At 49.3% G+C, this 26860-nt stretch overlaps 1 protein-coding gene across 1 annotated transcript; it reads right to left on the bottom strand.

Moving 5' to 3' along the window:
- Nucleotides 1-806: 806 nt before the first annotated feature.
- LOC307107468 (signal-regulatory protein beta-1-like) lies at nucleotides 807-26860 on the bottom strand (the record flags this gene model as incomplete). The annotated part of the gene is given in 8 exon segments (XM_079784707.1): nucleotides 807-968; nucleotides 972-1213; nucleotides 1766-1802; nucleotides 1805-2064; nucleotides 19916-20233; nucleotides 20849-21169; nucleotides 24526-24924; nucleotides 26791-26860. Coding segments are annotated over 8 exon segments (1809 nt in total).

The raw sequence follows: 26860 nt of genomic DNA, 5'->3' as shown, positions 1-26860 counted from the left end.
TTGCATATTACCTCTTTATTATATAGGATTACTCATCAGCTGGCTGGTCAAAAGGTCCCAGCACTGGCTTGAGTTGGAGTAGAAGTCGGCCCTGCTGGCTCTATTGGAACAATTGTTTAAATTTTTACTGTTGGTATACTGGGATGCTGTAACTAAAGGAGGGGATACCTGGGCATCAGGCATTTGAAAATGATTTGGGAAATGGTAATTATAAGGACTATGGTATTGGATGGTTCCTGCTGGGGCATCAATCCTTTGGAGAAAGACAATAAAAAGCTAAGACTGATTAATTACAAGCTAAAGGTTAAGTGTGAGCTACAAGAGATTTTGCTAGCATTGCAGATTATTTCCCTTCTGGAGTCAGATGGCTAAAAAAGCTGTGATTTGGACCAAGGACATCATTCTCAGAGTAGCAGAGCTGCAGAGGAGGTTGAATTTTCCACATCAATGGGCCCTGCTCAGCAAGGGTAGGACCCTGATGTGGAAATAGGGGACCCTAGGACCTATGGGCCAAAGAACTCAACAATCTTCAGTCCCCTTCTGGCTGCCAAGACAATGGTATCAGCACAGCTAACTTGTCTCCAAATATGGCCTCTCCAAATCAAAGAAAAAATACAAAATGCAAAGTAATCCCTACACAGAACTGGCTCTCAGTATTACTTGAAGAGAAAATGTGAAAACGTCAGCGTAACTGTGAGTCACTTCAAAATTCTACTTTCTATCGATAGACTTCTAGATTATCCTATATAATAAAAGGCTAATATGCAAATTGTCCCCTCAGGTAGGAGTTTGACCTGACCAGGAGATCAACCAGGGGGTGGGGCATGCCGGCAACAGCCCTCGGCCCCTCCCCCCAGCCAGCCCCGCCCCTGATAGCCCCCCTCCTGATAGGGAGTGGGGCCAGCCTGCAAACCTCCAGCAGAGGCCATTAGGGTGAGGTTTGTGGTGACCGCCGGCTGCCCATCGTGCTACACCTGGCAGGTGAACATCGCATCCTCCCTGTGGGCAGACAGGTTCACCAGGAGCCAGCTCCGCCAGCTGAAGGTCCCATCCTTGTTCTCTGCGAGGGTCGGGGCCGTTTCTGTTCGGGACGTGTTTCCGTTCTCCAGCCAGGTCAGCTGTAGGCGCTGGGGGTAGAAGTTCTTCACCAGGCAGGTGACGTTCTTCTGTTTCTCTGACACCGTGTGCTGGGTAACCTCCAAGGTGGGCGGCACTGAAACAGCACAGGGCATAGCTCTGACCTCATGGAACACAGGCCACGGAGGAGAGTCCAACCTTAGCTCCCCCACCACAGGACGGGCATCTCAAAGGGCAGGTGCTCAGACACCGATGGTGCTCTTTCATATGAATGAAATCACTAAGCACGGGAGCCTGCACACAGTAGGTGCTCAGGGACTCACAGCTCCTGTGAGAGTAATATGATTGAAGTGAAAAAGCACAGCCCGCATGCAGTGGGACACTGTCACTGTAGGAAAATAAATGAAATCGCCAAGCACATAGGAGCTTGGCTTATAGTAGGTGCTCAGTTACAGGAGCTGCTATTGGTAAAGTAGATGAAACTACCAAGTACAGTGGTGGGTGTGCACCTGACAGCTGCCATTAGACAGGGGTGAGTGATGGGCACATCCAGGTGCCTGGTGAAGGGAAGGACCGTCAGAAATTAGATTCCAGGAAAATCAAACTCTGGAGCAAAGAGCAGGGGGAGGAGCAGGCTTGGAGGCCAGGGGCCAGGTGTGGGCTTGGGCTGGGTGGGAGGGCCATCTACCTCGGATGGCCTCAGACAAGTTGGCAGTCCCACGAAGGGAGGGTCCCCCTTTAGGGTGTCGTGGGCCACCTGGCAGATGACCTGGGAGCGAACATCCCCCGGGGCCAGCAGCACCCTGGCTGTGCTAGAGAGGCTGTAGGAAGGGCTGTCTCCCTCTGGGTCCACGGTGGTCTGGGAGGCTGGCAGCTCATTCCCATCCTTGAACTCTTTCAGGACGATGCTTCTCGGGGAGAAGCCATAGGACTTGCAGGAGAAGCTTACTGTCTGCCCAAGCGGCGACCTCCCCATGGGACCCCATACTACAGGGGGGAGGGTTTGGCTGTAAAAAGAGCATAACAAGCAATGAACATAATTGTTTGATAAGCGTGTACACTGTCAAGAACCTTCTCATATATTGTTTTTATTATTCTAATATTGCTGGGAGGGCGTGTCATCATCCCCATCTTATGCAGGAGGATACTGAGGTCCCCAGGTGAACTCTGAGTGAGAGGCAGGGCCAACAAGCAATTCCAAGCCTGCGTTCAAAGTCACCTTCGTTCCTCTCCAGGTGTTGTCTCACCAGTCTGGGCCCAGGGACAAAATTACTGATCAGTTTCACTCTTCCTAACAATCTCCTACCTGGTTTTTCCTGGAAACCTACCCAACTTCAGAAGCAAATGCAGGGGAAGTAATGGGGTAGAGGGAGCCCTATGACAGTTAGAGCAGGGTTGGCCAGACATGGAGAAATGTGGCCAGGGGACATCCCAGTTCCCAGCTGGAAATGGGGCAGCAGGCATTTCTCCTTCCCGGACTGCAGTGAGGGTTAAATCAGGCAATGGAAGCATTTTGCTTTGAGTGAAATAGAAGATGCTTCACAAAAATAACCAAACACAGATCCATCTTGAACTCAGTCGTAATTTATATCCAGAGCTCTCCCTTCAGGTATTTGTGAATTTACTGGATAGTTTTCATTCATCCCGCAAATATTCCAGTAGGGTTATCTAATCTGTGCCAATCCCTGAATTCTAAAGGGGGAGGGAGGGCAGGAGATGGGATGTTTTATCTCACTCTGGGTTCCTCTGTTGGGTTAGTTTGGGTTGAACACACAGAGTATTGAGTGCTGAGAAAGCCAAAGGTGGTTCATTTCTTACAGATACAGGCCTAGGAGCAGATGGGACCCCTGTATCCTGAAAGCATTGACACACAGGGAATCAAAAGCGAGAGTGGTTTCTCCCTGTGGAAAGGGCCTGTAGGCGTCTCCAGATTGTGAATTATTACCCTACACCAGTGGTCGGCAAACTGCGGCTCGCGAGCCACATGCGGCTCTTTGGCCCCTTGAGTGTGGCTCTTCCACAAAATACCACGTGCGGGCGCGCACGTACAGTGCGATTGAAACTTCGTGGCCCATGCGCAGAAGTCGGTTTTCGGCTCTTAAAAGAAATTTCAATCGTTGTACTGTTGATATTTGGCTCTGTTGACTAATGAGTTTGCCAACCACTGCCCTACACCTTCTCTAACAGTGGGCAGACAGCAAATATTAACAAGTATTTGCATATGTAAATATATAACTTGCTTCCTAAAATTCATCTAACGTTTTGATACTAGGGGCCCAGTGCAAGAAATTCGTGCACAGGTGGGGTCCCTTGGGGTGGCCTGTGGAGATCGGGCCCTAGCTCGTGCCCCCAGCCTCGCAGCCCTGCAGCCCCCCTGGCACCAGTCTTGGCCTGGTGCCACCTGATCGCCCCGCTTCCACCCCCCCTCCAGCTGCTGCCGCTGTCGCCACCGTCTGTGTTGGCGGGGTGATTGGGCCCCCGCTTGCACCCGCCTTGGCCTGGCACTGCCTGCTCATATGTTCCACCATCCTGCCGTGGTCCCACTCTCATCGGGGTCCATTGGGGTCAGCAGTGCCTCCACTGCTGCCCACTGCTAGCGCCGTGTTGCTGATGCCCGCCATGTTCTGTGCCCCCCCCCCCCCCCCCGCCCCCGACGGTCAGCACACATCATAGCGAGCAGTCGAACTCCTGGTTGGTTGAACTCCCGCCTGGGGGCACAGTTTGCATATTAGGCTTTTATATAGGGTTTTAGTAAGAGGGTGTCAGGTTGTAAACACCCGAGGTGCCTGGATGTCCCTGGAGGGATGAGATGCTGTGATCAGCTACCATCAAGAGCCTCTTGGTGTCCTGATGCTGGGCTGGTCCCTCTGTGTCCTCAGCTCCTCATTTTCCCACCGCCCTGAAGGCAGGCCCTGTGTGGTCTCACTTAGAGGCTGAGGCTGAGAGAGAAACGCTGCTGGTCAAAGACACACAGCGGGGAAAGGCAGGGCTCATCTCACCACTCACAGGACCGATTAATTTTAGCATCTCTGTTCTTTATCCTTGAGCCTCAGTGTCTGTTTCTGTACAAAGTGGATCAAAACACCACCCTGATAAGAGGAGTGAGGATGTCTGTCACACAGAGCCAGGCAGATAGAAGATGCTTAATATATAACACGTATGACTTTTTCATCAGACTTGGTCTTACTAGTTCTGAAACTACCTATTTGTTCTTTAGGCGGTAAGTAGGCAAAACAAAAACATAGCAAAAGCCCCAAGACAAGTCTCAAATTTTCCTCCCTGCAGCTGCCATGCAAAACCCAGATGAAAAACACTGTAGATGACAAAGTATCCAAGCATGTGAGGACAGTTTCTTCAATAAATGGTGTTGGAAAAATGGAAAGACACATGTAAAAGAATGAAACTCGAACACTATCTTAGCATACAAAAACAGCTTAAAATTGATTAAAGACTTAAATGTGAAAGCTGAAACCATTGAACTCCTAGAAGAAAACATTGGCAGTAAGCTCCAATGTTGATATAGGTCTTGGTGATGATTTTTGGAAACTGACACCAAATGCAAAGGCAACAAAAGCAAAAATAAATAAGTGGGACTACCTCAAACCAAAAAGCTTCTAAACAGAAAAAAAATTGTCAACAAAATGAAAAGCCCACCCAGGAAATGGGAGAAAAATATTTGCAAATTACATATGTGATAGAAGGTTAATAACCCAAATATCTAAAGAACTTACACAACTAAATAGCAAAAGCTAAAAAATAAAAAAACCCAAACAATCAAATTAAAAGTGGGCAGAAGATCTGAATAGACATCTTCCCAAAGATGAGTACAGATGGCCAACATGTAACTGAAAAGATGCTCAATATCGCTAATCATCAGGGAAATATAAACCTAAAGCACAGTGAGTGGGCGGCCTCCAAGAGAGCTGAGACCCTACACCGGTTAGAATGGCTATTATTAAAAAAGGACAAGAAATAATGAGTTTAGAGCTACCACTAGCCACACATGACTGTTCACATTTAATTAATGAAATAAAACTAAAAATTCAGTTCCTCAAGTTACAGTCAGTTGAAATTCAGTTACATTTCAAGTGCCCAGTAACCCCATGGAGAAGTTAGTGACTGTCATACTGTTCAGCACAGATTGTCAGACAAGTCAGTCCATGGAAGGGAAAAGTTATCAGAGTTCACTACACACCCCTCTTTCTAGGTAGGTACACGTTTTCAGGTTCTTGAATTTCTGGTTCTTCATTGTGGCTGGAAATTTGGAATTCTTCTATGGCCTATTCATTTGTTTAACCAATAGTCATGTGCATTCCACTGACAAAAATAAAATGGAGATGAGGTTTCCTCATCTCACCGACCTTCCATTTTAGTGTGAAAATCTCACATTTGCCAAAACTTTGAAATTCATAAGGGACATGCACCTTTAGTCATAGGAGGTGGTAGGGCCTGCCCTCCCCTGCCATTTCCAGGGTTTAAACACCCTCTTCCCCCCACCCCTCACACACTGGGCCAGACACATTTTGGGCATTCGGCTGGCCATAGAACTGGTTCTGGAATCAGTGTCTTTCTAATCCAGTCCCTTCTGAGAAAAGATAGCTTATTACAAGAATGTGTCATTAAAACATAGCCAGGAGCTGCCTCTGCTGTCTCAACAGGGGCCTCACCCAAGCTCTCAGCAGCCAGCTCCTCCAGACCGGGGCGCATCCCTATGGCATGTCAGGGCGCATCCATGTGGCTGCTGTCTCCCTTTGGCCACCTGCAGGTAGCCCTCAGCAGCAGGTGCTTCAGCATCCATGGTGCCTGTCTGGTTTTGTTCTTACCTTTGGCAACAAATTGAGTTCAAGAAAACAGGCAGAATAGAAAGTCAGCTCCTGATCCATCAGCCCTTCTTGAGACGGGCTCCCTCGTCTCTGCCTTTCCTTCCACCCTTGAGCTCGCCTCTCCTTCCACCCCTGTCCCCTGGCTGCATCTTCATGTTGTGGTACGGATTCTTCATGGATGTGGATGGCCGTCACCAGCGGGATTCTGTGCCAGACACAGTGCCCAGCATGGGAGTCCAGGGGTGACGTAAGTTCCTGTCCCAACACCCCCTTGGTGGGTGTAAGCGGGGGGCTGCAGAATGAGACCCCCTTTGCTCTGGAGAGTGGGTCTGGGGACACGTCATTTGCAGGTGGCCAGGAACTTGGGGCAGTTCCAGTGATGTCTGGCGATGCAGGCGATCCTAAGAGGGCAGGATTGCATCGTGCTACCAGCCTCCTCTGAGGTTTCTTGGCATCACAAGGCTCCCAAGTCCGACCTGGCTACCCTCCAACCCATGCCTGCCTACCTCTGGTTGCTTGCCCTTCGCACGCTCTCTCCATCAGCCCTGCCTTCCATTCTGCTCCCTGCAGATCCTCTCACCCTTGCTCCCTGGGAAGCAGAAGGCACTAGGTGCCTGGACTCTCCTGCTACCCATGTGACCTTGATCAAGTCACTTCCTTCTGAGCTTTTACTTCCTGTGTGTGATGTGCAGGTGAGAGGATAGTTAATGAACGACTCTCTCCACACACTGGAGGGTGAGGCAGCTCTGCATGCTGGGATGGGTACTTGGGGCGATGTGGCTGAAGCTTGGGAGAAATTTCCAATCACCTAAGGTCTCAGGGTCTATATGTGAGGCACCTGAACTTTAGGAAAGCCAATGAAAAGGAGAAATGCGGCTCCCTGTTCAACGGTTCAGTGTAATGAGCTTTTATTCTGAGCCTGCTATGCACCAGGATTTAGGAAGGTGTTGGCTTGGAATCAGATCCAGTTCTGGAATGATCCCCTCAGTCCCTGGCCATGTGACCGTGGGCAAGGCCCCTGTTACTTCTTAGCCTCAGGGTGCTCTCTGTTCAGTGGGGCGGGGAGAGGGCTTGGGCTAAATGGACTAAGGTCCCTGTGTCCTGACACTTCATGATTCAGGATCTTTAACATCTTGCAGAAAACTCTAAATGAGTACGTTTGCTATCTCAAAGGGGCAGCCCCTCAGTCATTCACATGGGGACCTCTCCTAGGATGAGACCACCCAGCTCTGCTCACAGGCTTCAGTGACAGTGTGAGTTGGCCCCTGGATCACATACGGGATTTCTGGACAGACCCACAGTGACCTCTCAGCCTCTGGGCATCTCCTCCCACCAGGGCTGGCAGACTAAACAGTGAGTCTGTGCCTCTTAGGGATTCTTCTCATGGGATGTTTCTGAAGATGAAATAAAGAAACCCATCCTCCCTCTCCTTGCCCTGGATGGATGTTTTCCCATTGGAGGGAAGAGAATGAAGCTTCCCTGATCATGAATCACATCATGACTATAAGCACCCACCACCTGACTCTTAGTTGTTGCTCAAAGAATGGAAGTCGTTCTTACTGACTGTTGTCACACACGAGAGACAAAGGATCCCCCCTGTACTCACCACTCACGATGAGCTGAGTGCCTGCTCCAGACTTGAACTCCATGCCAATGCTTCTTTTCTGGAACTTCACACAGTAGTAGGTCCCTGTGTCTGCTGGGGTGATGTTACTGATGCAGAGGGAAAAGTCCAAGTTGAATATCCTCATGGTGCTGCAACCCTTGTTACTCGGGGGAAGTGGCCTCCTATGGGACTGTAGATCAATTCCCGGCCTGCCCCTGTCCCTCTGTGTGGGCCCCACAGGGAACAGGGAGGTCTCGGTGCAGCTCAGAGTGGCCGTCTCTCCTGCTGCAACCAAAACTGACTTCTGAGGTTGAATCACCCACAGTTTCTCACTTGTGCCTTCTGGAGGGAAGCACAGAGCAGTTATTTATTCACCCTATGGAGCTTGTGGGCTCGGTCAGTATTTATCAACAACAGTTTTCATCGACCGAGTGCACACCCTGAGTGAGTCTTTTTTTTTTTTAAATATATTTTATTGATTTTCCACAGAGAGGAAGGAAGAGGGATAGAGAGCTAGAAACATCGATGAGAGAGAAATATCGACCAGCTGCCTCCTGCACACCCCCCACCGGGGATGTGCCCGCAACCAATGTACATGCCCTTGACCGGAATCGAACCTGGGACCCTTCAGTCTGCAGACCGACGCTCTATCCACTGAGCCAAACCAGTTTCGGCCTGAGTGAGTCTTGAGCCCAGCACTTTTCATATGTCATACATGTAACCCTCACAAGGAGCCTGTAATGTGAGACTATTACAAATGAGGAAGCTGAGGCCCAGAGAGGTTCAGTGATGTGGCAGAGAGTGGGTTTGAGACCTGGGCCCTCTCTGGAAGTGTCATGGTTCCCCAAATATTCCTGGCTGTCCACTTTCTGGCCTCATGAGGCATCCCACTTCTGGTGCTTTCCATTGGGTGGGACCCTGACACGTCCTTAGACCACTAATTTATGAGCAGAGATAATGGCTGTGTTTTGTGGGATATGCACTTACTAGTAACTGCAAGAACCTCTATGCACCGACTTCTGCTTCCACAGAAATGCACGTGTCATGATGGGGTCAACTTCATCAGCCTGGGTACTTGAGTGACAGTGATGTGCAAATTCATACACACAGAAAGGAGAATAGAGGTTACCAGGTACAGGGGAGGGAAGGGAAAATGCAGAATTATTATTTTAAAAAATATTTTTATTGATTTCAGAGTGAAAGGGAGAGGGAGAGAGAGAGAGATAAAAACATCAATGATGAGAGAGAATCATTGATCAGCTGCCTCCTGCACACTCCTCACTGGGCATTGAGCCTGCAACCCAGGCATGTGCCCTTGACTGGAATTGAACCTGGGACCTTTCAGTCCGTAAGCCGATGTTCTATTCACTGAGTCAAACCAGCTAGGGTCTATTTTTTATTTCTTAGCTTTTCCTCTGGGAGAAATTCTGTGGGTCACCTTTGCAGAGTGTGAGCTGGTGAAACCCACCCACTTACACTATCTGCAACCACACATGCCTCTGAGGAGGCCACGTGCTGTGATAGGGCAGGTTTTCTGGTACCAAGAACGTCATAGTTTGGGCTTTAAGTCTTCAGAAGATTGGGGTCAGGGAAGCTGAATAGCCAAGACAAAAATGGGACAAATAAGAAGGAGAAGAGGAGGAACTAGAGGAGGGCAGAGAAAAGAAGGACCAGAGTTGAGAGGAGCAGGGAATGGCAGCAACTCTGCCACCTGTGCATCTGTAATTCTCATATTTACATCTGGGACCATGGCCTTTCCCCTGAACTCTGGATTTGTGTGTCCAACTTTCTACTTGACCGGGTCCTTGGGTAGAAGTGAACATCTCACAGTTAACATCTCCAAACTGAACTCCTGAATCCCCCACAGCTCTCTCTATCTCACCTGAGGTACCATTATTCCTTCAGGTGCTCAGGTCCCAAACCCTTGCAGTCTTTCCCACTCAAATCCTATGCATCAGAAATAGTGTCTCCTGCCCTTCCTCATGCACCCAAATCTGATCATAACCCTCTATCTCTACTTGCTGCCGTCCTGTTGCAAGGCACTCTTCCTTGTTTGCATGTGTGCAACGACCTCTTACGTGCTCTAGTTGCTTCCTTCTGTATCCTGTTGTAGTCTATTCTTAACCAAATGCTAGAATAATTTGAAACTCATGCCAGGCCATGTCCTTTCTTTCTTCAAAACCCTGCAATGACAACATTCCCCTCAAAGTAATAGCCTAAATCTTTGAACACAGCAAGAAGCTTCTAGTCTCAGGGGCTTTGCACGTGCTGTTTCCCATCAGAAGGTTCTGTATGATGAGCACATGGCTCACTCCTGACTTCTTTTAATCTTTGCTGAAACTTCCCCTTCTCAGGGGTGCCCACCCAGACGACACTTCTAAAAATACATCTCAACTCACAGACTCCCTGAAAGCTCCTATTCAACAATACTTTAATTTTCCCTTTAACACTTACCACTTTCTAATAGTCTATATTATTTTCTTACTTATTGTGTCCATTGTTTACTGTCATTTTTCTACTAGGATAGAAGCTCCATGGGGACAGCTTCTTTGTCTCTTTTATTCCTATAATGGTTCCTGCACATAGTAGGTATCCAGTAAGTATATTGATGATGTATGAACTGTTCAGTGCAACACCTCCCTAGGGCCCTGAAGTCTCTTTTAAGTGGGTAATTCTGTGGAAATTATGTCAGAACCTGAGTTTCCCATGTAGATGACTTGGGAGAGAAAAAGCAAATTGAGCATATGCAGAAAGCAGAAGAGCCCAGGAGAAGAAAACCACAAACTACTCCCCCTACCAGCCTCCTCCACACCCAGTGACAGAAGCAGCAGAAATCTCATGGGTTGGATGTGGGGCCACAGGCATTTGAGAAGAGTCATAGTTAAATCCATGGGTCACAGTTCAAATCACAGCTCTACCATTTACCACTGAATGACCTTGAACCTCTCTGTACTTCCACCTTCTTAACTGTAAGGTAGGGATGACAAGAGGATCTACTTTGGATAAAGTTATCATTTGAGATAACAGCTATAGGCTTTTCCAGAGTGTCTGTCTACACATGGTGAGTGTTCAAGAAATTAGAAAGTTATAACTCAGTAGATTTCCTGAGGCCTTGAGTTTTCAACTGCTATTAGAGAATACAGATATGGACACAGGTATATTTATACATATGGAGCAGCATTCTCTGTATCTTTCATTCTATTGTTTCCTCCTCATCCTGACCCAGCATGGAAGAGACACTCCAAGACAGGAATGAACGGAATTCTACTTATTTTCCCCGCCCATTCCCCCACACTTCCCCTTTGGCAACTAATCCCTTCTCTGTACATGTGTGTTTGCTTCTCTTTTGTTTTTTGAGATTCCACAATGCAAATCATATGGCATTTGTCTTTCTCTTTCTGACTCATTTCACTTAGGGTAATAGCATCTATGTCCATCTGTGTTGTTGCAAGTTGCAAGATTTTATTCTTTTTTATCGATAAATGATATTTCATTGCATATCTGCACCACACCTTTTTAATCCATTCATTTATTGATGGAAAGTTTTACTCATTTTACCAAGAGAGAAGCTTACTTTTCTTAAGAGTTTGGTGAAGATATGGGGTGAGTTTGGAGAAGTACAAAGGAAGAAGGGTATCTGAAGAAAGAGAGAACTAAACATCTGTACATGTGCATTTCATGTGGACTAAAAAGGATTAAAGAGAACAAAAAGGAAAGGCTTTTCTAAAATTTCGTGTGTGTGTGTGTGTGTATGTGTATGCACTCCCTCACACCAACTATACCCCCTCCCCCCCACACATAGATACATGCATCACAACTATATATAGAAATTGTGACACAAGTTGTTTTGAGGATTTATGAAATTATAACACTCAGTAAAATATCTGGCACATTAGAACCATGCAACATATAATTATCAAAAGTTTGCTTGTACAAACAGCAGAATTTGAACTCTGTCTCTGAGTGTTGCGATGGTTAATAACAATTTTTCAGTTTACTTCTCTGGGTTTTCTGCTTATAAACTTTGCTGGGCAGCTGAGCAGCATAATCTGGTTAAGAAAATGAGCTCTGGAAGCTCGTGGCCCAGACTTGAATCTTGGCTGCTCTACTGAACTAGATGATGATACAGGCAAGTTACTCTCTCTGTCTCGGAATCCCCATCTGCAAGTCCAGGATAATAGTCACAGCTCTCACAGAGGGACATTTAAGTGTGACATGAGTTAATACACACAAAGTTGTTGCTATTGCAGTTTGAAGCACCATTTAAAAATATTTTTATTGACTTCTGAGAGACAGGGAGAGGGAGAGATAGAAACATCAGTGATGAGAGACACTGGGGATCATGTGCCCTGACTCCTGCATGCCCCACAGCTCGAACATGTGCCCTGACTTGGAATTGAACCATGATCTCCTGGTTCATAAGTCAACATTCAACTTCTGAGATACCCCAGCCAGGCAAGCAACATCTGTTTTGTTGTGTCTGGGAACAGGTGCAGGCGATGGTCCCACAGAGGAACCACTCAGATCCCTGACCTCATGCGCTCAGGTGAAGCCCTGTCCTTGGCCTTCTGTGCAGCCCTGGGTGACACACCCATGTTTCCCTGGAGGCCCTGAAATTTCAGGGGCAAAAAGAAGTCCAGGGGCAGGGAGGGAATATTCTACCCCAAGGAGTGCTCACCTGGGAGGCCCAGCAGTACAGTCAGCAGCAGGCAAGGAGGAGGGCGGGGCCAGGAAGCAGGGACAGGCATCCTGGAGGCCTGAGTGGCCTGCTGTGTTCAGTGTGTGCCTGGAGACCCAGACTCTGCTCTGTGAGAGGAGTGAGGCCCCAACTCTGTGACATAAGAGGAAGCGCCTGGGAAGGGGTGACAAGGCTGTGACATAGTAGCCAGCCTCTACATTCTAAACAGTTCCTGCTTGTAGATTGTGAAATGTTCACAGTCAGGACAGCAACCACAGGGTGAGCAGTTACTCATCTTAGTTCTCAGAGGGACTTGGACATGCCTCCAGGGAGTAGTGCTATCCCCTTCCCTCCCACCCCGCCTGGGGCCTCTGCTCTCCACTGGCCCCTCAGCCCATCTGAGGTCTTCATGGCGATGCCGCACTTGGGGGCCCAGGACAAGAAGGGTGTGTGGTGTGGGCTGTGGGCCAAACTTCCCAGCCCAGGACCCTAGGATGTTGCTGGCTTATGGCCTCATCTCCTTCAGCCTCAGCAAGAGCTACTCAGCTGGAAGAAGGAAGAGGGCTCACCAGAGCCTGGTCAGTGTTGAGATGGAACCAGGTCCTCTTCTGCAAGACCTTCTATTCCATCCATTTACTGATGGAACTGGAAAAACTCTACCCAAACGCACAGAGTGGTGTGGACTTCAGAACTGGTATTCGCCTCCTTGCAACAAAAGACATAAATTTCCTCAAATCTTTCCAGAAAGAACAACTATTATATGACCACATTTATACACCCAGGGGTTTATTTCAGGGAAACACAACTTATGTCCACACCAAACGCTGTGAGCAAAATAAATCCTAAGAGTCAGAAATCAAGAAGAGTACATTATGTGTAAAATAACCCGTTAGCAGAGCTGAAAATGGTTGCCTCTGGGAGGCGGAAAATAGTGGGAGGTGAGGTTGACCCCAGTTTTCATACGTCAAACTTATAGAACTATTTTCCTCTTCAAACACCTATATTTGTAACCCTGATGAAGGTAAGATCTAACTCTAGATCATTAATGTTTTCCGTGTTGCAAATAAGAAGACTGCCCACACTGGTAGCAGTAGTAAGTGTTTCATAGGCCTGGTGGGTAGGAGTGATGATCAAAGTCAAGTTCCAGGGTACATGGTAGTCACAAACCCCTGGAAATAGTAATGGTAACTTTTAAAGATTTCATGAATGAGGAAGTGATAAAGATAGCTCTAATTAGAGATGCATAAACAATTTTAGGGAAAAGCATGTAATACTGTGAATTTAAAGTTTAAATAGTAGACCTAAATAGAGGCATATCATGTTCATGAATGGGGAAACTCAATATTAAAAAGATATCACTTTGCTTGAATTAATATATATATATTTTCAATGTAATAAAATAATAATTTCAATATGATTTTTCATGAAACATGACAAAGTGATTCTATAATGCATTTGGTCCTGAATCTCACACCATTTTGAACAACAAAAAGTGTTGGGAAGATTTCCCTGAAAGACGTATAAACACTAATCATAAAGCTGTCCTAACCAAGACAGGCTGGTTCTGAGAAAGATAGGCAAGTAGCTCAAAGCAACAGAGAGCTCATGAATAGAACTAGATATTTATGGAAAGTTGACATATGTCAAAGGTGGCAGTGCAATCACTGAGTGCTGGGTAATTTATCCTTGTGGAGGAAAAAGTCCTCACCACCTACAACACACACACACACACATGCACGGGCAATATACCCAGATCAAAGGCAGACATTGAAAGCAAAACTGGATCAAAGTGGAGAACAGCTTGTGGTAGAACCAAAGCTTCCAGGGAAAACCAACACTGCTGATTGTGGACCACGTAGAGGAACAAAAGGGGCTCCCTATGTGCCAAGGAAGAAAACACTGTATAAGAATGTTTGTCGCAAAGTTGCACTAGCTAATCAGTAGATAGAGCTTCAGCATCATCTTGAGAAGAATCTGTAAATCATAGCACGTCTTACAATAAAACACTGTAGAGTGTGGGAAATTAGTAAAATGGAGTTACATATGTCAACATTATTAAAACACACAGAACTGTGTTAAACATACAAATAAAATTCCAGAATATTTTATACAGAAAAATACATTTTAACAAAATTTAAAAGAGGGAAAGTAATATTAAATAGTGCTTCAGGATTTACACAGATGTTGTAAAAATGTAAAACCATGAATCAAAATACTGAATTTCAACGTTTTTTTCCCCCCCAGGAGAAACAGAGACATAATGGCAATATGTTAATGTTTTGCAAAGAGAGATGGTAGGTCCATGGATACCATTATATTCTTTATAAATTTCAAAATAGAAAATGTTTATTCAACAGTGATTTCAAATATCTACGTGTTAAAATAAATTTATACTGGCAGAAGCTCTGGGTAAAAGTGAAATCTGCTCCGAATAGTGAGGGTTGTTCAGGGAGGTAAAACCCGGTCTCTTCATGTTCCCAGTTCTGGTTTGGGTGGAGGCAGGGCCAGTGTGAAGCTCGATGCATCAAGGTCCAGACATCCCCGAGTCTCCGTGAGCAAAGGCCATCCTGGCCTCAGCCTTATTGTCAGAGAGAAGCAACATCAGGAGGGTGTGGGAAGGAGCATGTTCTGATGGAGGTGGATTTGACAGAGTGAAGGGCAGGGGCCTTGGATAATCTGCAGGTTTGTGCAGCTTCTTCTCCCTTCCTAAGCCCCTCAGAGAGGGCAGGAGGCAATATATCCCATGGCAGGGAAGAGCTGTAGGGAAAGTCATTCATTCATTCATGGAAGCAAAAGGATGATTCATTCATTCCTGTATTAATTCCACAAATATTTACTGAGCACATGCTAAGTGGCAGGCACTCTGTTTGGCCTGGGTTAATGGCACAGGTAAGAAATGAAGCCCCTACTCACAAGAACCCAACATCTCCTTCTGAGATCTGAATTCTCTTCCATTCCCACATTCTTCTTCACCACTAGTCTCTCAGATGGGTTCTACTAGCTGACTTGGGCAATACTTTCTTATTCTTTCCAAAGATATATCATATGAAAACTGTAATATATAACAGTTCATGGGGGAACTCTTTGCAGTTTTGATATTGAAGCTTTGACCTTCATCCCACCTTGGACCACATCCTCAGGATCCCATATAATTTAATTTGAAAACCTTGAAACTCCAGGGTACCACACAGTGTGTAAGAGTTGGAAGCTTTGAGAAAAAAGAGCATTTGGAACCTTCTCTTGAGGCTAAGGCGGTGGTGACCATGTGGGCACACCCTGGACTCCTCTTGCCAGCCCAGGAGGTTGGCCCTGACATTCCCCCCTAAAAACTTAGGGCTGCCTCCAACTCACCTGGTTATAGGTTCCTCCACCTGTGGATGTAGGTGACTGTGAAACTCATCACCAGCAGCACCTTGAAACCCAGTAGGAAAGTTGCAAAAATAATGGCAGATGTCCCTGGACCTAAATGGGCAGAAGGAGACATCCTGTGTGTTTAAATACCTTTGTCCTCTCAGGAGCAGAGGTAATCCAGCTGCTCCCAGGAGTGGATGGAGGTGACTTGCATGCACCCCCAATGAGCTTGTAGATGGCTGGGGCTGCTGGGGACAGGATGAGGTTGGCCAGGTGGGAGGATGTGCTTCATGCTGCACCAAACAGGTGAGCACCTGCTCAACCCCTGCAGTGACACATTCACCAACTGCAAGCTTTCCAGGCTCAGGGCTCAGCTCCCTGAAACGTGGCAGTGCTCCAGCCAGGTGGATGCACACCCTATGGGTAGAACCTCTGCACATGGCAGGCAATGGCCACCAAGTCCAAGGACGGTGAAGACTGAGACACTGTCACTGCAGTGGGAACTGACAGCACCCAGAGAAAGCAGACAATCCCTGTGGGAAGTCCACTGTGGTAGCCTGGAACTCCTTGAGGATGCTTTATCTTCCCAGGGCCAATCACAGAGGAGGATTTAGATAATGGTTAACAGATGCCTGCATAGGTAAATGCATGATGAATGAGAGTGTGAAGGCGTGCATGGATGGACAGATGGATGCATGGATGGAAGAATGAATGGGAACAAAGTCATTGTACTCTTTCATATCTTTTCCAATTTTGAATTCTGTTCACAGGCTAGGACATGAATCTAATTTGAGGACATTGTGCTAAATGACATAGGTTAGTCACAAAATGACCAATACTGTATGATATGTATCTGAGGTATGAGAGGAATCATCCTCAGAGAGACTTCCCCTAGAGACTCCAGAAGGGACACACCCTGCCCATTCCAGTGTAGACTTCTGACCTCTAGAACTGTAAGGTAATAACATTTTCTTGTGTTAAGCCACTAAACATGTGGTTACAGTGGTGATAGGCTTCTAATCCAAGGTCAGGGGAACATTTATAAAGGACAGATGTAACTAAAGGGACAGGCCTGACTTAAAGTACATAACTCTGGGGTGGGGAAGGCAAAACAAAAACAAAAACAAACAAACAAACAAAACACAAAGGAAAACATGCTGTTTCACAATTGAGTGGTAAAGAGAAATAAGAAAAAGGGACGGGAAAATTTAGGGTCTTGAAAGACAAAGGGAACCAAAGAATGTGCGGAATCATAACCATTCCTCCAATGTCAAAACCATTCAATAATCCCAAAGCTCTGTAAACAGACATGGATTATGCTATATTGACAGAGAGAGGTCAGTTAACCTAGAAATAGTGTAAAACACATTGGTATCATAAGAATGACCAAATGACCTGCATCCTTACACCAAGTCCATTGGATCAGGCCAAAAGGGGAGGGCATTTGGGGGTGACCAGGTCGGTAGAGGAGGGCATTTTGGGGGGGCCCAGGCCTACACGGGAGTGCAGTTAGGGGCGACCAGGCCGGCAGGGGAGGGCAGTTGCGGTGGTGGTGGGGGGGGACCAGGCCTGCAGGGGAGGGCATTTGGGGGTGAGCAGGCCTTCAGGGGAGGGCAGTTAGGGGCGACCAGGTCGGCAGGGGAGGGCACTTGGGGGCAATCGGGCCAGCAGGGGAGCAGTTAGGGATCGATCAGGCTGTCAGGGAAGTGGTTCAGGGGTGATCAGGCTGGCAGGCAGAAGCGGTTAGGGGCAATCAGGCAGGCAGGCAGGCAGGCAAACTGTTGGGAGCCAGCCTTCCCGGATTGTAAGAGGGATGTTCGACTGGCAGTCGGACATCCCCCGAGGGGTTCCAGATTGGAGAGGGTGAATGCTGGGCTGAGGGACACTCCCCACCCCGCCCCATGCACGAATTTTGTGCATCGGGTCCTATGTAAATCAACTGAAAGGTGGAATGACCAGTTGCTATGATGGGCACTGACCACCAGGGGGCAGGTGCTCAACGTTGGAGCTGCCCCAGATGCAGGCCCTAGGCCAGCCAAGGCGGGTCCAGCGGGTGTCCCCCAATTGCCCTGCTGGTCGCCCCACAGATCGGCCCTGATTGCTGGCCAGGCCTAGGGACCCTACCGTGCACGAATTTTGTGCATTGGGCATCCTACCTTATAATAGAGAAACATGCAAATTGACCGCACCTCCGCTACGCCCACGATTGGGCCGGTGGGAGGCTGGGGGGCGGGACTCCGGGTGGCCTATCCGGCCGTTGAGAAGATCAAGATGGCGGCGCCCAGTCCTCTTAGTTCCGGGGGTCCCTGGAGAGATTGCTGCCCCGGGGAGGCGAGACCTGGCTGCCCAGACGCTCCAGAGGGTCCCTGGGGAGATCGCTGCTCCGGGGAGGTGAGGCCCGGCCCATCCAGCCGCTCCGGGGGGGTCCCTGGGGAGATCGGCAACCTTGGGGGGCGTGGCCGGGCCCTGCCAGCCACTCCCGGGGGTCCCTGGGGAGATCGCCAACCTGGGGGGGCGTGGCCGGGCCCTGCCAGCCACTCCCGGGGGTCCCTGGGGAGATCGCCAACCTGGGGGGGCGTGGCCGGGCCCAGCCAGCCGCTCCCGGGGGTCCCTGGGGAGATCGGCACCCCAGGGAGGTGAGGCGGGAGTCGCCCAGCCGCTCCCAGGGTCCCTGGGAACATTGCAGGCATGTGGTTGCTGAGACCCAGACCAGGCCTCTGGCCACAGATTCATAGCTTTGCGGAGACCTAGGGCAGGGATCTGCCTCATCTGCAGAGAGACAGAGGTTCTGCAGTGCCCCCAAGACGTGGGTGGGCCCAGCCAGGGATCAAGGGGCATGGAAGGACTCCTGGCAGAGGGGCAAGGACCCTCACCCCTGAGGCGGGGGTTGAGGGGTGGTGCCACCTCAGTGGAGGGGTGCTGCACTGCAGGGTACTGGACTGACTGATGTGATTCAGAGAAGCTACCAGTGCTAACGGGCCTCGCTCAGGCGGCCTTCACACTTCAGAGGCAGTGACTCCTGCTCCTGCCTTGACCCAAAAGCAAGCTCGCTACACCCTGCCCCATGGCAGAGCATGCCTAGGCAGCGAGTGGGAAGCCTTCCACCTGCTTCGGAGAAGGGGGGGCAGTAAAGAATGGGGGGAGAGGAAAGAATGTGGAGCATCCGCAATGAAGAGGTGCTTGAGAAAGAGGCTTGGAAGCCTGACTGGAAGGTTTGTTCTGTTTGCTGGGCTGCTGCCCCTTAGGAAGCGCAAAGAGCATGGCTCTGAGGGCTTCCTGTGTGCCGAGTCAAGTTCCACAGCCAACTGGAATTGGCCTCAGTTTCCTGGTCTGTAAAATGGATTAAGCATGTCCCAGTGCCTTCACTGAGCTTTGATGGCCAATTGAGATACTATATAAAGAAAATGAGGGAAGAAGTGAGAAAGAAAAGGAAGGACAAGCAACACAAAAGAAAGACTGAAAGGAACCTGTAAACCCATTGTCACTTAAATAGGGAATATAGTCAATAGTGTTGTAATGATGGTATGATGCCAGGTGGGTACTAGAAATATCGGGGAACACTTTGTAAAGTATATGATTGTCTAACCACTATTCTGTAACTAATATAAAACCTGAAACCAATACAAAATAATGTTGAATGTAAAGAAATGAAAATTGGAGTGAAATTTTTATAAATTTCAAAGTTTAAATAAAAGCTGTAAAGGAAGGAAGGGGAGAATAAAAAGTGTTTTTCATTTTGCCACTTCATTAAAAAGACAGTTGTCTTTATATGGTGCTTTTATACTTTTCTAAGTCATTATCTCATTTTAATTTCCGGGCAACTTAAAGACAAGATAAGTATTCCCTCCACTATTCAAAGAAAGGAAATCTTGGTGTCTGGTCCTAATGATTCAATCGTCAAGCCCGTATTGTAAAGCAGGGTTAGTAAAATTTTCTGTGCAGGGTCATATCTATACTAATCAAAGCCTTGGGGGTGATCAGGCCAGCAGGGGAGGGTATTTGGGGGCAATCAGGCCCACAGAGGAACAGTTAGGGGGCAATCAGGCCAGCAAGGGAGCAGTTAGGGGGCAATCAGGCAGGTAGGTGAGCGGTTAGGAGCCAGCGGTCCTGGATTGTGAGAGGGATGTCCAACTGCAGGTTTAGGCCCGATTCCACAGGGATCGGGCCTAAACCTGCAGTTGGACATCCCCCGAGGGGTCCCATATTAGAGAGGGTGCAAGCTGGGCTGAGGGACACCCTCCCCAGTGCACGAATTTCGTGCACCGGGCCTCTAGTCTAGTCCTATAATAAGCATGAATTAGTACTTATAACATTAAAATTAAAGATAAAATTTAAACAGAGCTGGATCAGTTGGAGTGGAGGCCTCTCCCTGGATTTTACCTTTGACCTTGTCCTGGTGAGCAGAGGTCATCAGGGTGAGGTTTGTGGTGACCGCCGGCTGCCCATCATGCTCCACCTGGCAGGTGAGCATCGCATCCTCCCTGTGGGCAGACAGATTCACGAGGAGCCAGCTCCTCCAGCTGAAGGTCCCATCCTGGTTTTCTACGAGGGTCGGGGCCGTTTCTGTTCGGGTCGTGTTTCCGTTCTCCAGCCAGGTCAGCTGTAGGTGCTGGGGGTAGAAGTTCTTCACCAGGCAGGCGATGGCATTCACCTGGGTCTCTGACACAGTGTGTTGGGTAACCTCCAAGGTGGGTGGAACTGAAATAGCAAAGGGCAGAAGCTCTGACGTCATGGAATAGACAGATCGCAGAGGGGGCTCCAGAACTTAGTCCCCCACCGCACAGAGGACGGGCTCAGACACGGAGGGTTCTTTCATTTGAATGAAATCACGGAGCACATCCATCTCCCCACCAGAACACCCGCCCCTTGTCTCTGGGGAGGGGTAGAGACGGCGTCCGGTTTTTGTCTTGTTTTTGAGGTTTTCATCTTACTGGTAGCAGCTATTAGGGTCACATGATTCAAATCAACCACTACAGCTCTAAGCATGCAGTTAGAACATACTAACTCCAGCAAAATAAAGGAAATTACCAAGCACATAGAAGCTTGGCTTATAGTAGGCGCTCGGTAAGTGGAGTTGCTATTGGTAAAGTAGATAATACTCTCAAGCGCATGGCTTGGCATGTTGTAGATTTTTCACCAGCCAGCTGCCATTAGACAGGGGTGAGTGATGGGCAAATCCATGTGAATGATAATGGGAAGGACTGTAAGGAATTAAATTCCAGGCAATTCCAGGTTAGGAGCAAATTAGGGGAGAAGCAGGCTTGGAGGACTGGGGCCAGGTGTGGGCTTGGGCTGGGTGGGAGGGGCATCTACCTCGGATGGCCTCAGACAAGTTGGCAGTCCCACGAAGAGGAGGGTCCCCCTTTAGGGTGTCGTGGGCCACCTGGCAGATGACCTGGGAGCGAACATCCCCCGGGGCCAGCCGCACCCTGGCTGTGCTGGAGAGGCTGTAGGAAGGGCTGTCTCCCTCTGGGTCCACGGTGGTCTGGGAGGCTGGCAGCTCATTCCCATCCTTGAACCATTTCAGGGTGATGTTTCTCGGGTAGAAGCCGTGGGACTTGCAGGTGAAGTTCACTGTCTGCCCAGGCGGGGCCCTGCGTGTGGGGCCCGATACCACAGGGGGCGAGGGTTTGGCTGTAAAAGGAACATCATGCACAATGAGCGTGATTGTGACTCTCACCACTAACCACAAGCATGTGGCACTGTCAAACCTTCTCATATACTGTTTTTTTCTTTGTTTTTGTCATTCACTATTTTTCATCCTGTATTCCTCCTGGGAGAGCATGTCATTCTCCTCATCTTACAAAGGAGGACACTCATTCTCCAGAGGTGAACTCTGAGTGAGGGGAGGGCCGACAGGCAATTCCAGGCCTTTGTTCAAAGCCCAACTTTTTCCCTCCAGATGATTTCCCACAGTCTGGGCCCAGGGACAGAGTTCCTGGTCAGTCTCATTTTTGTGCACTGGCTGTTCATAGCTGGCCTCAATCCTATGGACCTGGGCATGGAGCCACAATGATCATCTTCCTCAAGTGGGGAAACTGAGGACTTGGAGGAGAGAGAGACTTGCCCAGAGCACACAGCTGTGGGATGACAATACCGTGGATAAGTGAGGGTCTGTCCTTTCAACAGGCTCGCCTGAAAACATTCTATAAAGGAAGATTGGATTATATCATCAATGTTTGATTAATCAGTGGTTTTATTAAGTTATTCTACACAATTTCTGCAGGTGAGGAGCTGAGGTCCAGCCAAGTTAACTGGGTTATGACACTGACATAACACCTTGATTTGGGGGTGCACCTCTGTGCTGGGTGGTTCAGACAGAGCACCTCAAATCCTTCCCACTCTCCTAAAAGGGGTGCATGATCATCGCCATTTTAGTGATGAGAAAACTAAAACTGAGAGAATGAAGGGACTGTCCCCTCGGCCACTACTGTGCCACAGAGGTATTTCCTGTGGCCTCCCAGGTATTCACGTCCATCAGCAGAGCAAGTGCCCACCTTCAGGAGCCTGACCCTGACCCTGACCGCCACCTGCTCCAGGGAGGAGTGCCCTCCAGTGCACAGGCCGGGGGCCCTGTGGCAATAAATGGGGGAATGGGATCCTTACAGTGAGTCTAGAATATGAACTCCTGCTCACTGGGCACAGGGCCCTCTAGGAAATGCCCCCTCCTCTCCCTCAGTCTGCAGAGACAGGGATGCTGCCCAAGGCGGTGCTGGGGCTTAGCGACCCCTCTCTGCTCCATCCAGGCCACTGTGCCAGGCGGCTCCTGCGGCTGCTCAGTGAGGAAAACACCACAAAGAAGGGAAAGGCCTCCTGGCTGCCTCCATAGGCAGAGCCATGTCCTGTAGGAATAGTTTCAGGCCATATCATGGGACAATTGAGGATCTGTCTCATCTCAGTTGGAAAGCTAGACCTGCCTCCCCCACAGGACTTTTTAAAAAGTGTATTTTTTTGTTGTTGTTGAAAAACATAACAATACGTGAATAGAAGAAATGGATTGGAGCCTGGCCAGTGTTGCTCAGTGGTTGAGCGTCAACACATGAACCAGGAGATCACTGTGGATTCGGGGTCAGTGTACATGCCTGCAATGTGGGCTCCATCTCCAGTAGGGGGCGTGCAGGAGGCAGCTGATCAATGATTCTCTCTCATCATGGATGTTTCTGTCTCTACCCCTCTCCCTTCTTCTTTGAAATCAATAAAAACATATTATTTAAAAAGCAATGAAACAGAACTTAAAAACAAAACAAAACAAAACAAAAAAACCCAAAAGGGTTGGAGCGTTCTCTACACTTTGACAAGCACAGTGGGTGTTGCAGAGAGCAGAGACCCTGACCTCTCCCACCTCCTGCATTCTCAGGGGGGCGGCACCTGGGCAAGTAGCTCAGGGAAGGGGCAGGAGCTCTCTCCCAGGAGGCAGCAGATCTGAGTGGCGATTGAGCCTCTGACACCTGTGATGCCTAGGCAAGGGACACGCTATTGGGAAGTGTGGTAATACCTGAAAATTCGGGATAAAGCCCCCTTCCCTGCCTGTGTCCAGGAGTTGTGGGGAGACCCCGTTGCCACCACGTGTAGGAGGGAAATTTGGCGATACCCCCACAAATTAAAATGCACGCACCCTGTGACCTAGCAATGCCGCTTCCACGAGCACCTCCCTCTAAAGTAGGGTGACACATGGACAAGGTATCCCGTGTCACTGTGTGAATAGCCCAAGGCTGGGAACAGCTCACACCCATCAACAGAAGACAGTGAATGAACGGTGCTGTCTCCACAGGCTGGAGGGGAGGCAGCTGGTGGAGGAGGGGCAGCTGTAGGTGCTGATGTGGGTGCTCCATTTGGGGCGATGTGGCTGGAGGTACGGGGAGGTTCCCCATCACCTGGGCCACAAGTCTGAGAGTGAGGGGCCTGTGAAGCTCTAGGTACCAGTGAAAATTAGAGGTGCTGGCTCCCCCCTGTTCAGTGGTGTGCTGTACTGAGCTTTATTCAGTGCTTGCATTCACCAGGCTTTGATGCAAAGAGTGTTTGAAGCACGAAAAAGCCAGTAAAATCAGATGGGGTTCTGGAACAATCTCCTCACTCACTAGCCATGTGACCTTGGGCAACTCCCAGTCACCTTTCGTCCTCAGGCTACCCTCTGTACTTGGGGAATGAGGCTGGAGGGTCTAAAGGTCCCTGTGTGCTCACAGTTCAGGACTCAGGATCCTGGGTGTCTGGTAAATACCCTCAATGAGAACGGTGTTGCCTCAATGGGACGACCCCTAAGTATCCCACATGGGGAGCCTCTTCCATGGGTGAGGGACATTCTGAGACGTCCCAACTCTGCTGGGAGGCTTCATGACAGCGACTGGGATTCTGGAATAAAGGGGGTTTCCCGGCAGACCCACCGTGATCGCCCCCTTCTGGGCATCTCCTCCCAGCGGGGCTGTCAGAGTGAGCAGGAGTCTGGGCCTCTCAGGGTTTCCTTCTCCTGTGATGTTTGTGAGGCTGAGAGAAAGCAGCACCTTCTCTACTCCCTGCCCTAGTGAGTATCTCCCACTGGAGGGAGAGAACGAAGCTTTGAGGGGAAGAGCCGTTGCCTGCTTTGTTCTGCAGCTGCCTCAGCACCCAGCGCAGAGCCTGGCTCACAGCAGGTGCCCAGTGGGTGTCACTAAGGAGGAGCCTTGGCCACATGGAGGGGAGCACTCCCTGGAGGTGGGTGAGGTCTGGCCTTGTGATGGGCAAGTCACTCCGCCCTTCAGTTCCCTCATTCCTGGCACCAAGGGGCTGACAGGATTGAAAGGCCAGGGCTGGGGAGCCAGACCAGCGGGCGTTCCAGACCTTTCCCACCACTGACCAGCCGTGGGGCCTGAGCAAATAGCATGACATCTCCAGGCCTCAGCTCCCCTGGTCTGCAGACGGGGTGAATCAGACCAGGAATCAGATCCTGACTCTAAGCACCCACCTCCGCACCTGACTCTTAGTTGTTGCTCAAAGATGGAAGTCGTTCTACTGACTTGTTGTCACACACGATGGACAAAGGATCCCCCTGTACTCACCACTCACGGTGAGCTGAGTGCCTGCTCCAGACTTGAACTCTGTGTCATTATCACCGCCTCCTCTGCGGAACTTCACACAGTAGTAGGTCCCTGTGTCTGCTGGGGTGATGTTACTGAGGCGGATGGAAAAGTCCAAGTTGTCTCTCCTTGTGACGTCTGCAACACGTGTTACTCGGGGGAAGTGGCCTCCTCTGAAACTGTAGATTAACTCCCGGCCAGGCCCTGTCCCTCTGAACCAATGGATGGGCCCCACGGGGAGCAGGGAGGTCACGGTGCAGCTCAGAGTGGCCGTCTCTCCAGCTGCGACATACACTGGCTTCTGGGGCTGAATCACCTGCAGCTCCTCACCTGCCCCTCCTGGAGGGAAGCACAGAGCAGTTATTTACTCAGCATCTGGGAGCCTGTGGGCTCGGTCAGTATTTATCAACAACAGCTTTCATCGACCGAGTGCGCACCCTGAGCGGGTCTTGTGCCCAGGATATTGCATGTGTCATACATGTAACCCTCACAACCAACCTGTAATGTGAGAGCCTATAACAAACGAGAAAACTGAGGCACAGAGAGGTAACGAAGAGTGGGTTTAAGTTTCCCCCCATCAAGCGGTTCTGCTTGCTGCCAGTTATGGAGGGGCTGTGCTGGGCTTTTTCTTGCAACACGTGGCTACCCAGCTGAGTGGAATGGCTCCAGGAGGTACCACCAGGCAGCCCAAGGATTTCATCTCTGCCAGGGACGCTCTGGCAGCCACGGCTGGTCATCTGATAATGAAGAAGTTGGTGCAGAGAAATAGAACATCCCTTGGAATAATATTTATTTGCAGGAAACTGCAAAAGGGAAACCAGTGCTTGAAAAGGACTCACCCAATCCTTACCCAGTTTCATCTTTAACATATCTCGTTAAAGGGACTGGGTGGTACTTGCTGCTGAACCTGAGCTACAAGTTGGAATTGATCCAGGTCGTGGCTCAACTTCAGAATGCCTTCTGAGTATGAAAGCAAGTTTACATACAAAGAACGGGAAGCAATCAGAAGCTTTAAGAACAAATGGAATCGGCTGCCTATGTTCTCTGGGCATCGGGCCCTGAAAGAAAGCTTCAGAGAAGCCACAGGTGCTGGACTAGGGTGTGAATCGCAATGGCTCAGCCCAGGGGAAGATCCCACAGCTAGGGCTGATAGCTGCCCATCTCAGGGGGAACACCCTTTTATTTCCCCCTCCTCCCTCAGGAGATCTCCCCAGCTCCCTGGGGCCAGTTGGGCAGAAGCTCACCAAGTCCTTTCTCCAGCGGGAGGCCAGGCTGTTTGCTAGCAACTCCTGCAGCGCCCTGGTGCTGGGACGCCTGGAGGGCCCGGAGCCCGCGCTGTCACAGAGGGTCTTGGCGAGACACACGCTCTCTGCCTCCGTGGACAGTCACAGGCAATGTGGGTGGTGATCTCACACCCCGGCCCATGAGTATTTTTCGGGAGACGGACCTAGCAGCAGTTGGCTTCAGGGGACCCCATGTTTAGCAATTTACAGGGAAAAGGAGGACTTTTCCATAGAAATCCCCTTTCCTCTGTGTCCTTGTTAAGGAGGGGCTGGCAGTGGCCTTTGTCCTCTCCTCATGCAGGGCTCCCTAGTCCTATCCGGGCCAAACAGATCTTTCTGGATCCCCCCAGCCCTGCTTTTTTTTTTTTTTCTTTATAAAGGGGAGGTCGGTTAATATCTTAGAGTCAGATGTGAGTGGCTTAAAGGGCAGATAAGAGAATTCTATAAGTATGCATTGCAAATTAAAATTTCTGAGGTGCTTTATTTGCAATTCTGTTGGATATTGTAGAGACTCGTATATTTCTATCTGACATGGATGATTTCCAGGGGAGGCGAATATTGGTTAGTTTACAGGCCGACTCTGCCTTCTGACTTTGGTGAAAGACTGCCTCCTACTAGTCTTTCAAAGACTATCTTCCCTGCTAGGTTCCTGGGTTCAAAGGCATTTTATGAATTTCCTCCTGTTCAGCACCTAAGACTCAAAGCATCACCTGTTTTGCTGCCTCTGGTAACAGGTGCAGAGGATGGACCCACAGAGAAACCACTCAGATCCCTGACCTCATGCGCTCAGGTGAAGCCCTGTCCTTGGCCTTCTGTGCAGCCCTGGGTGACACACCCATGTTTCCCTGGAGGCCCTGAAATTTCAGGGGCAAAAAGAAGTCCAGGGGCAGGGAGGGAATATTCTACCCCAAGGAGTGCTCACCTGGGAGGCCCAGCAGTAGAGTCAACAGCAGGCAAGGAGGAGGGGGCAGCCAAGAGGCAGGGAAGGGCAT

Source organism: Cnephaeus nilssonii (genome assembly GCF_951640355.1).
Source record: "Cnephaeus nilssonii genome assembly, chromosome: 11".
Lineage (NCBI taxonomy): Eukaryota > Metazoa > Chordata > Mammalia > Chiroptera > Vespertilionidae > Cnephaeus > Cnephaeus nilssonii.
Note: the sequence above shows the minus strand (reverse complement) of the source record. Positions and strands in the feature narration are given on the sequence as shown.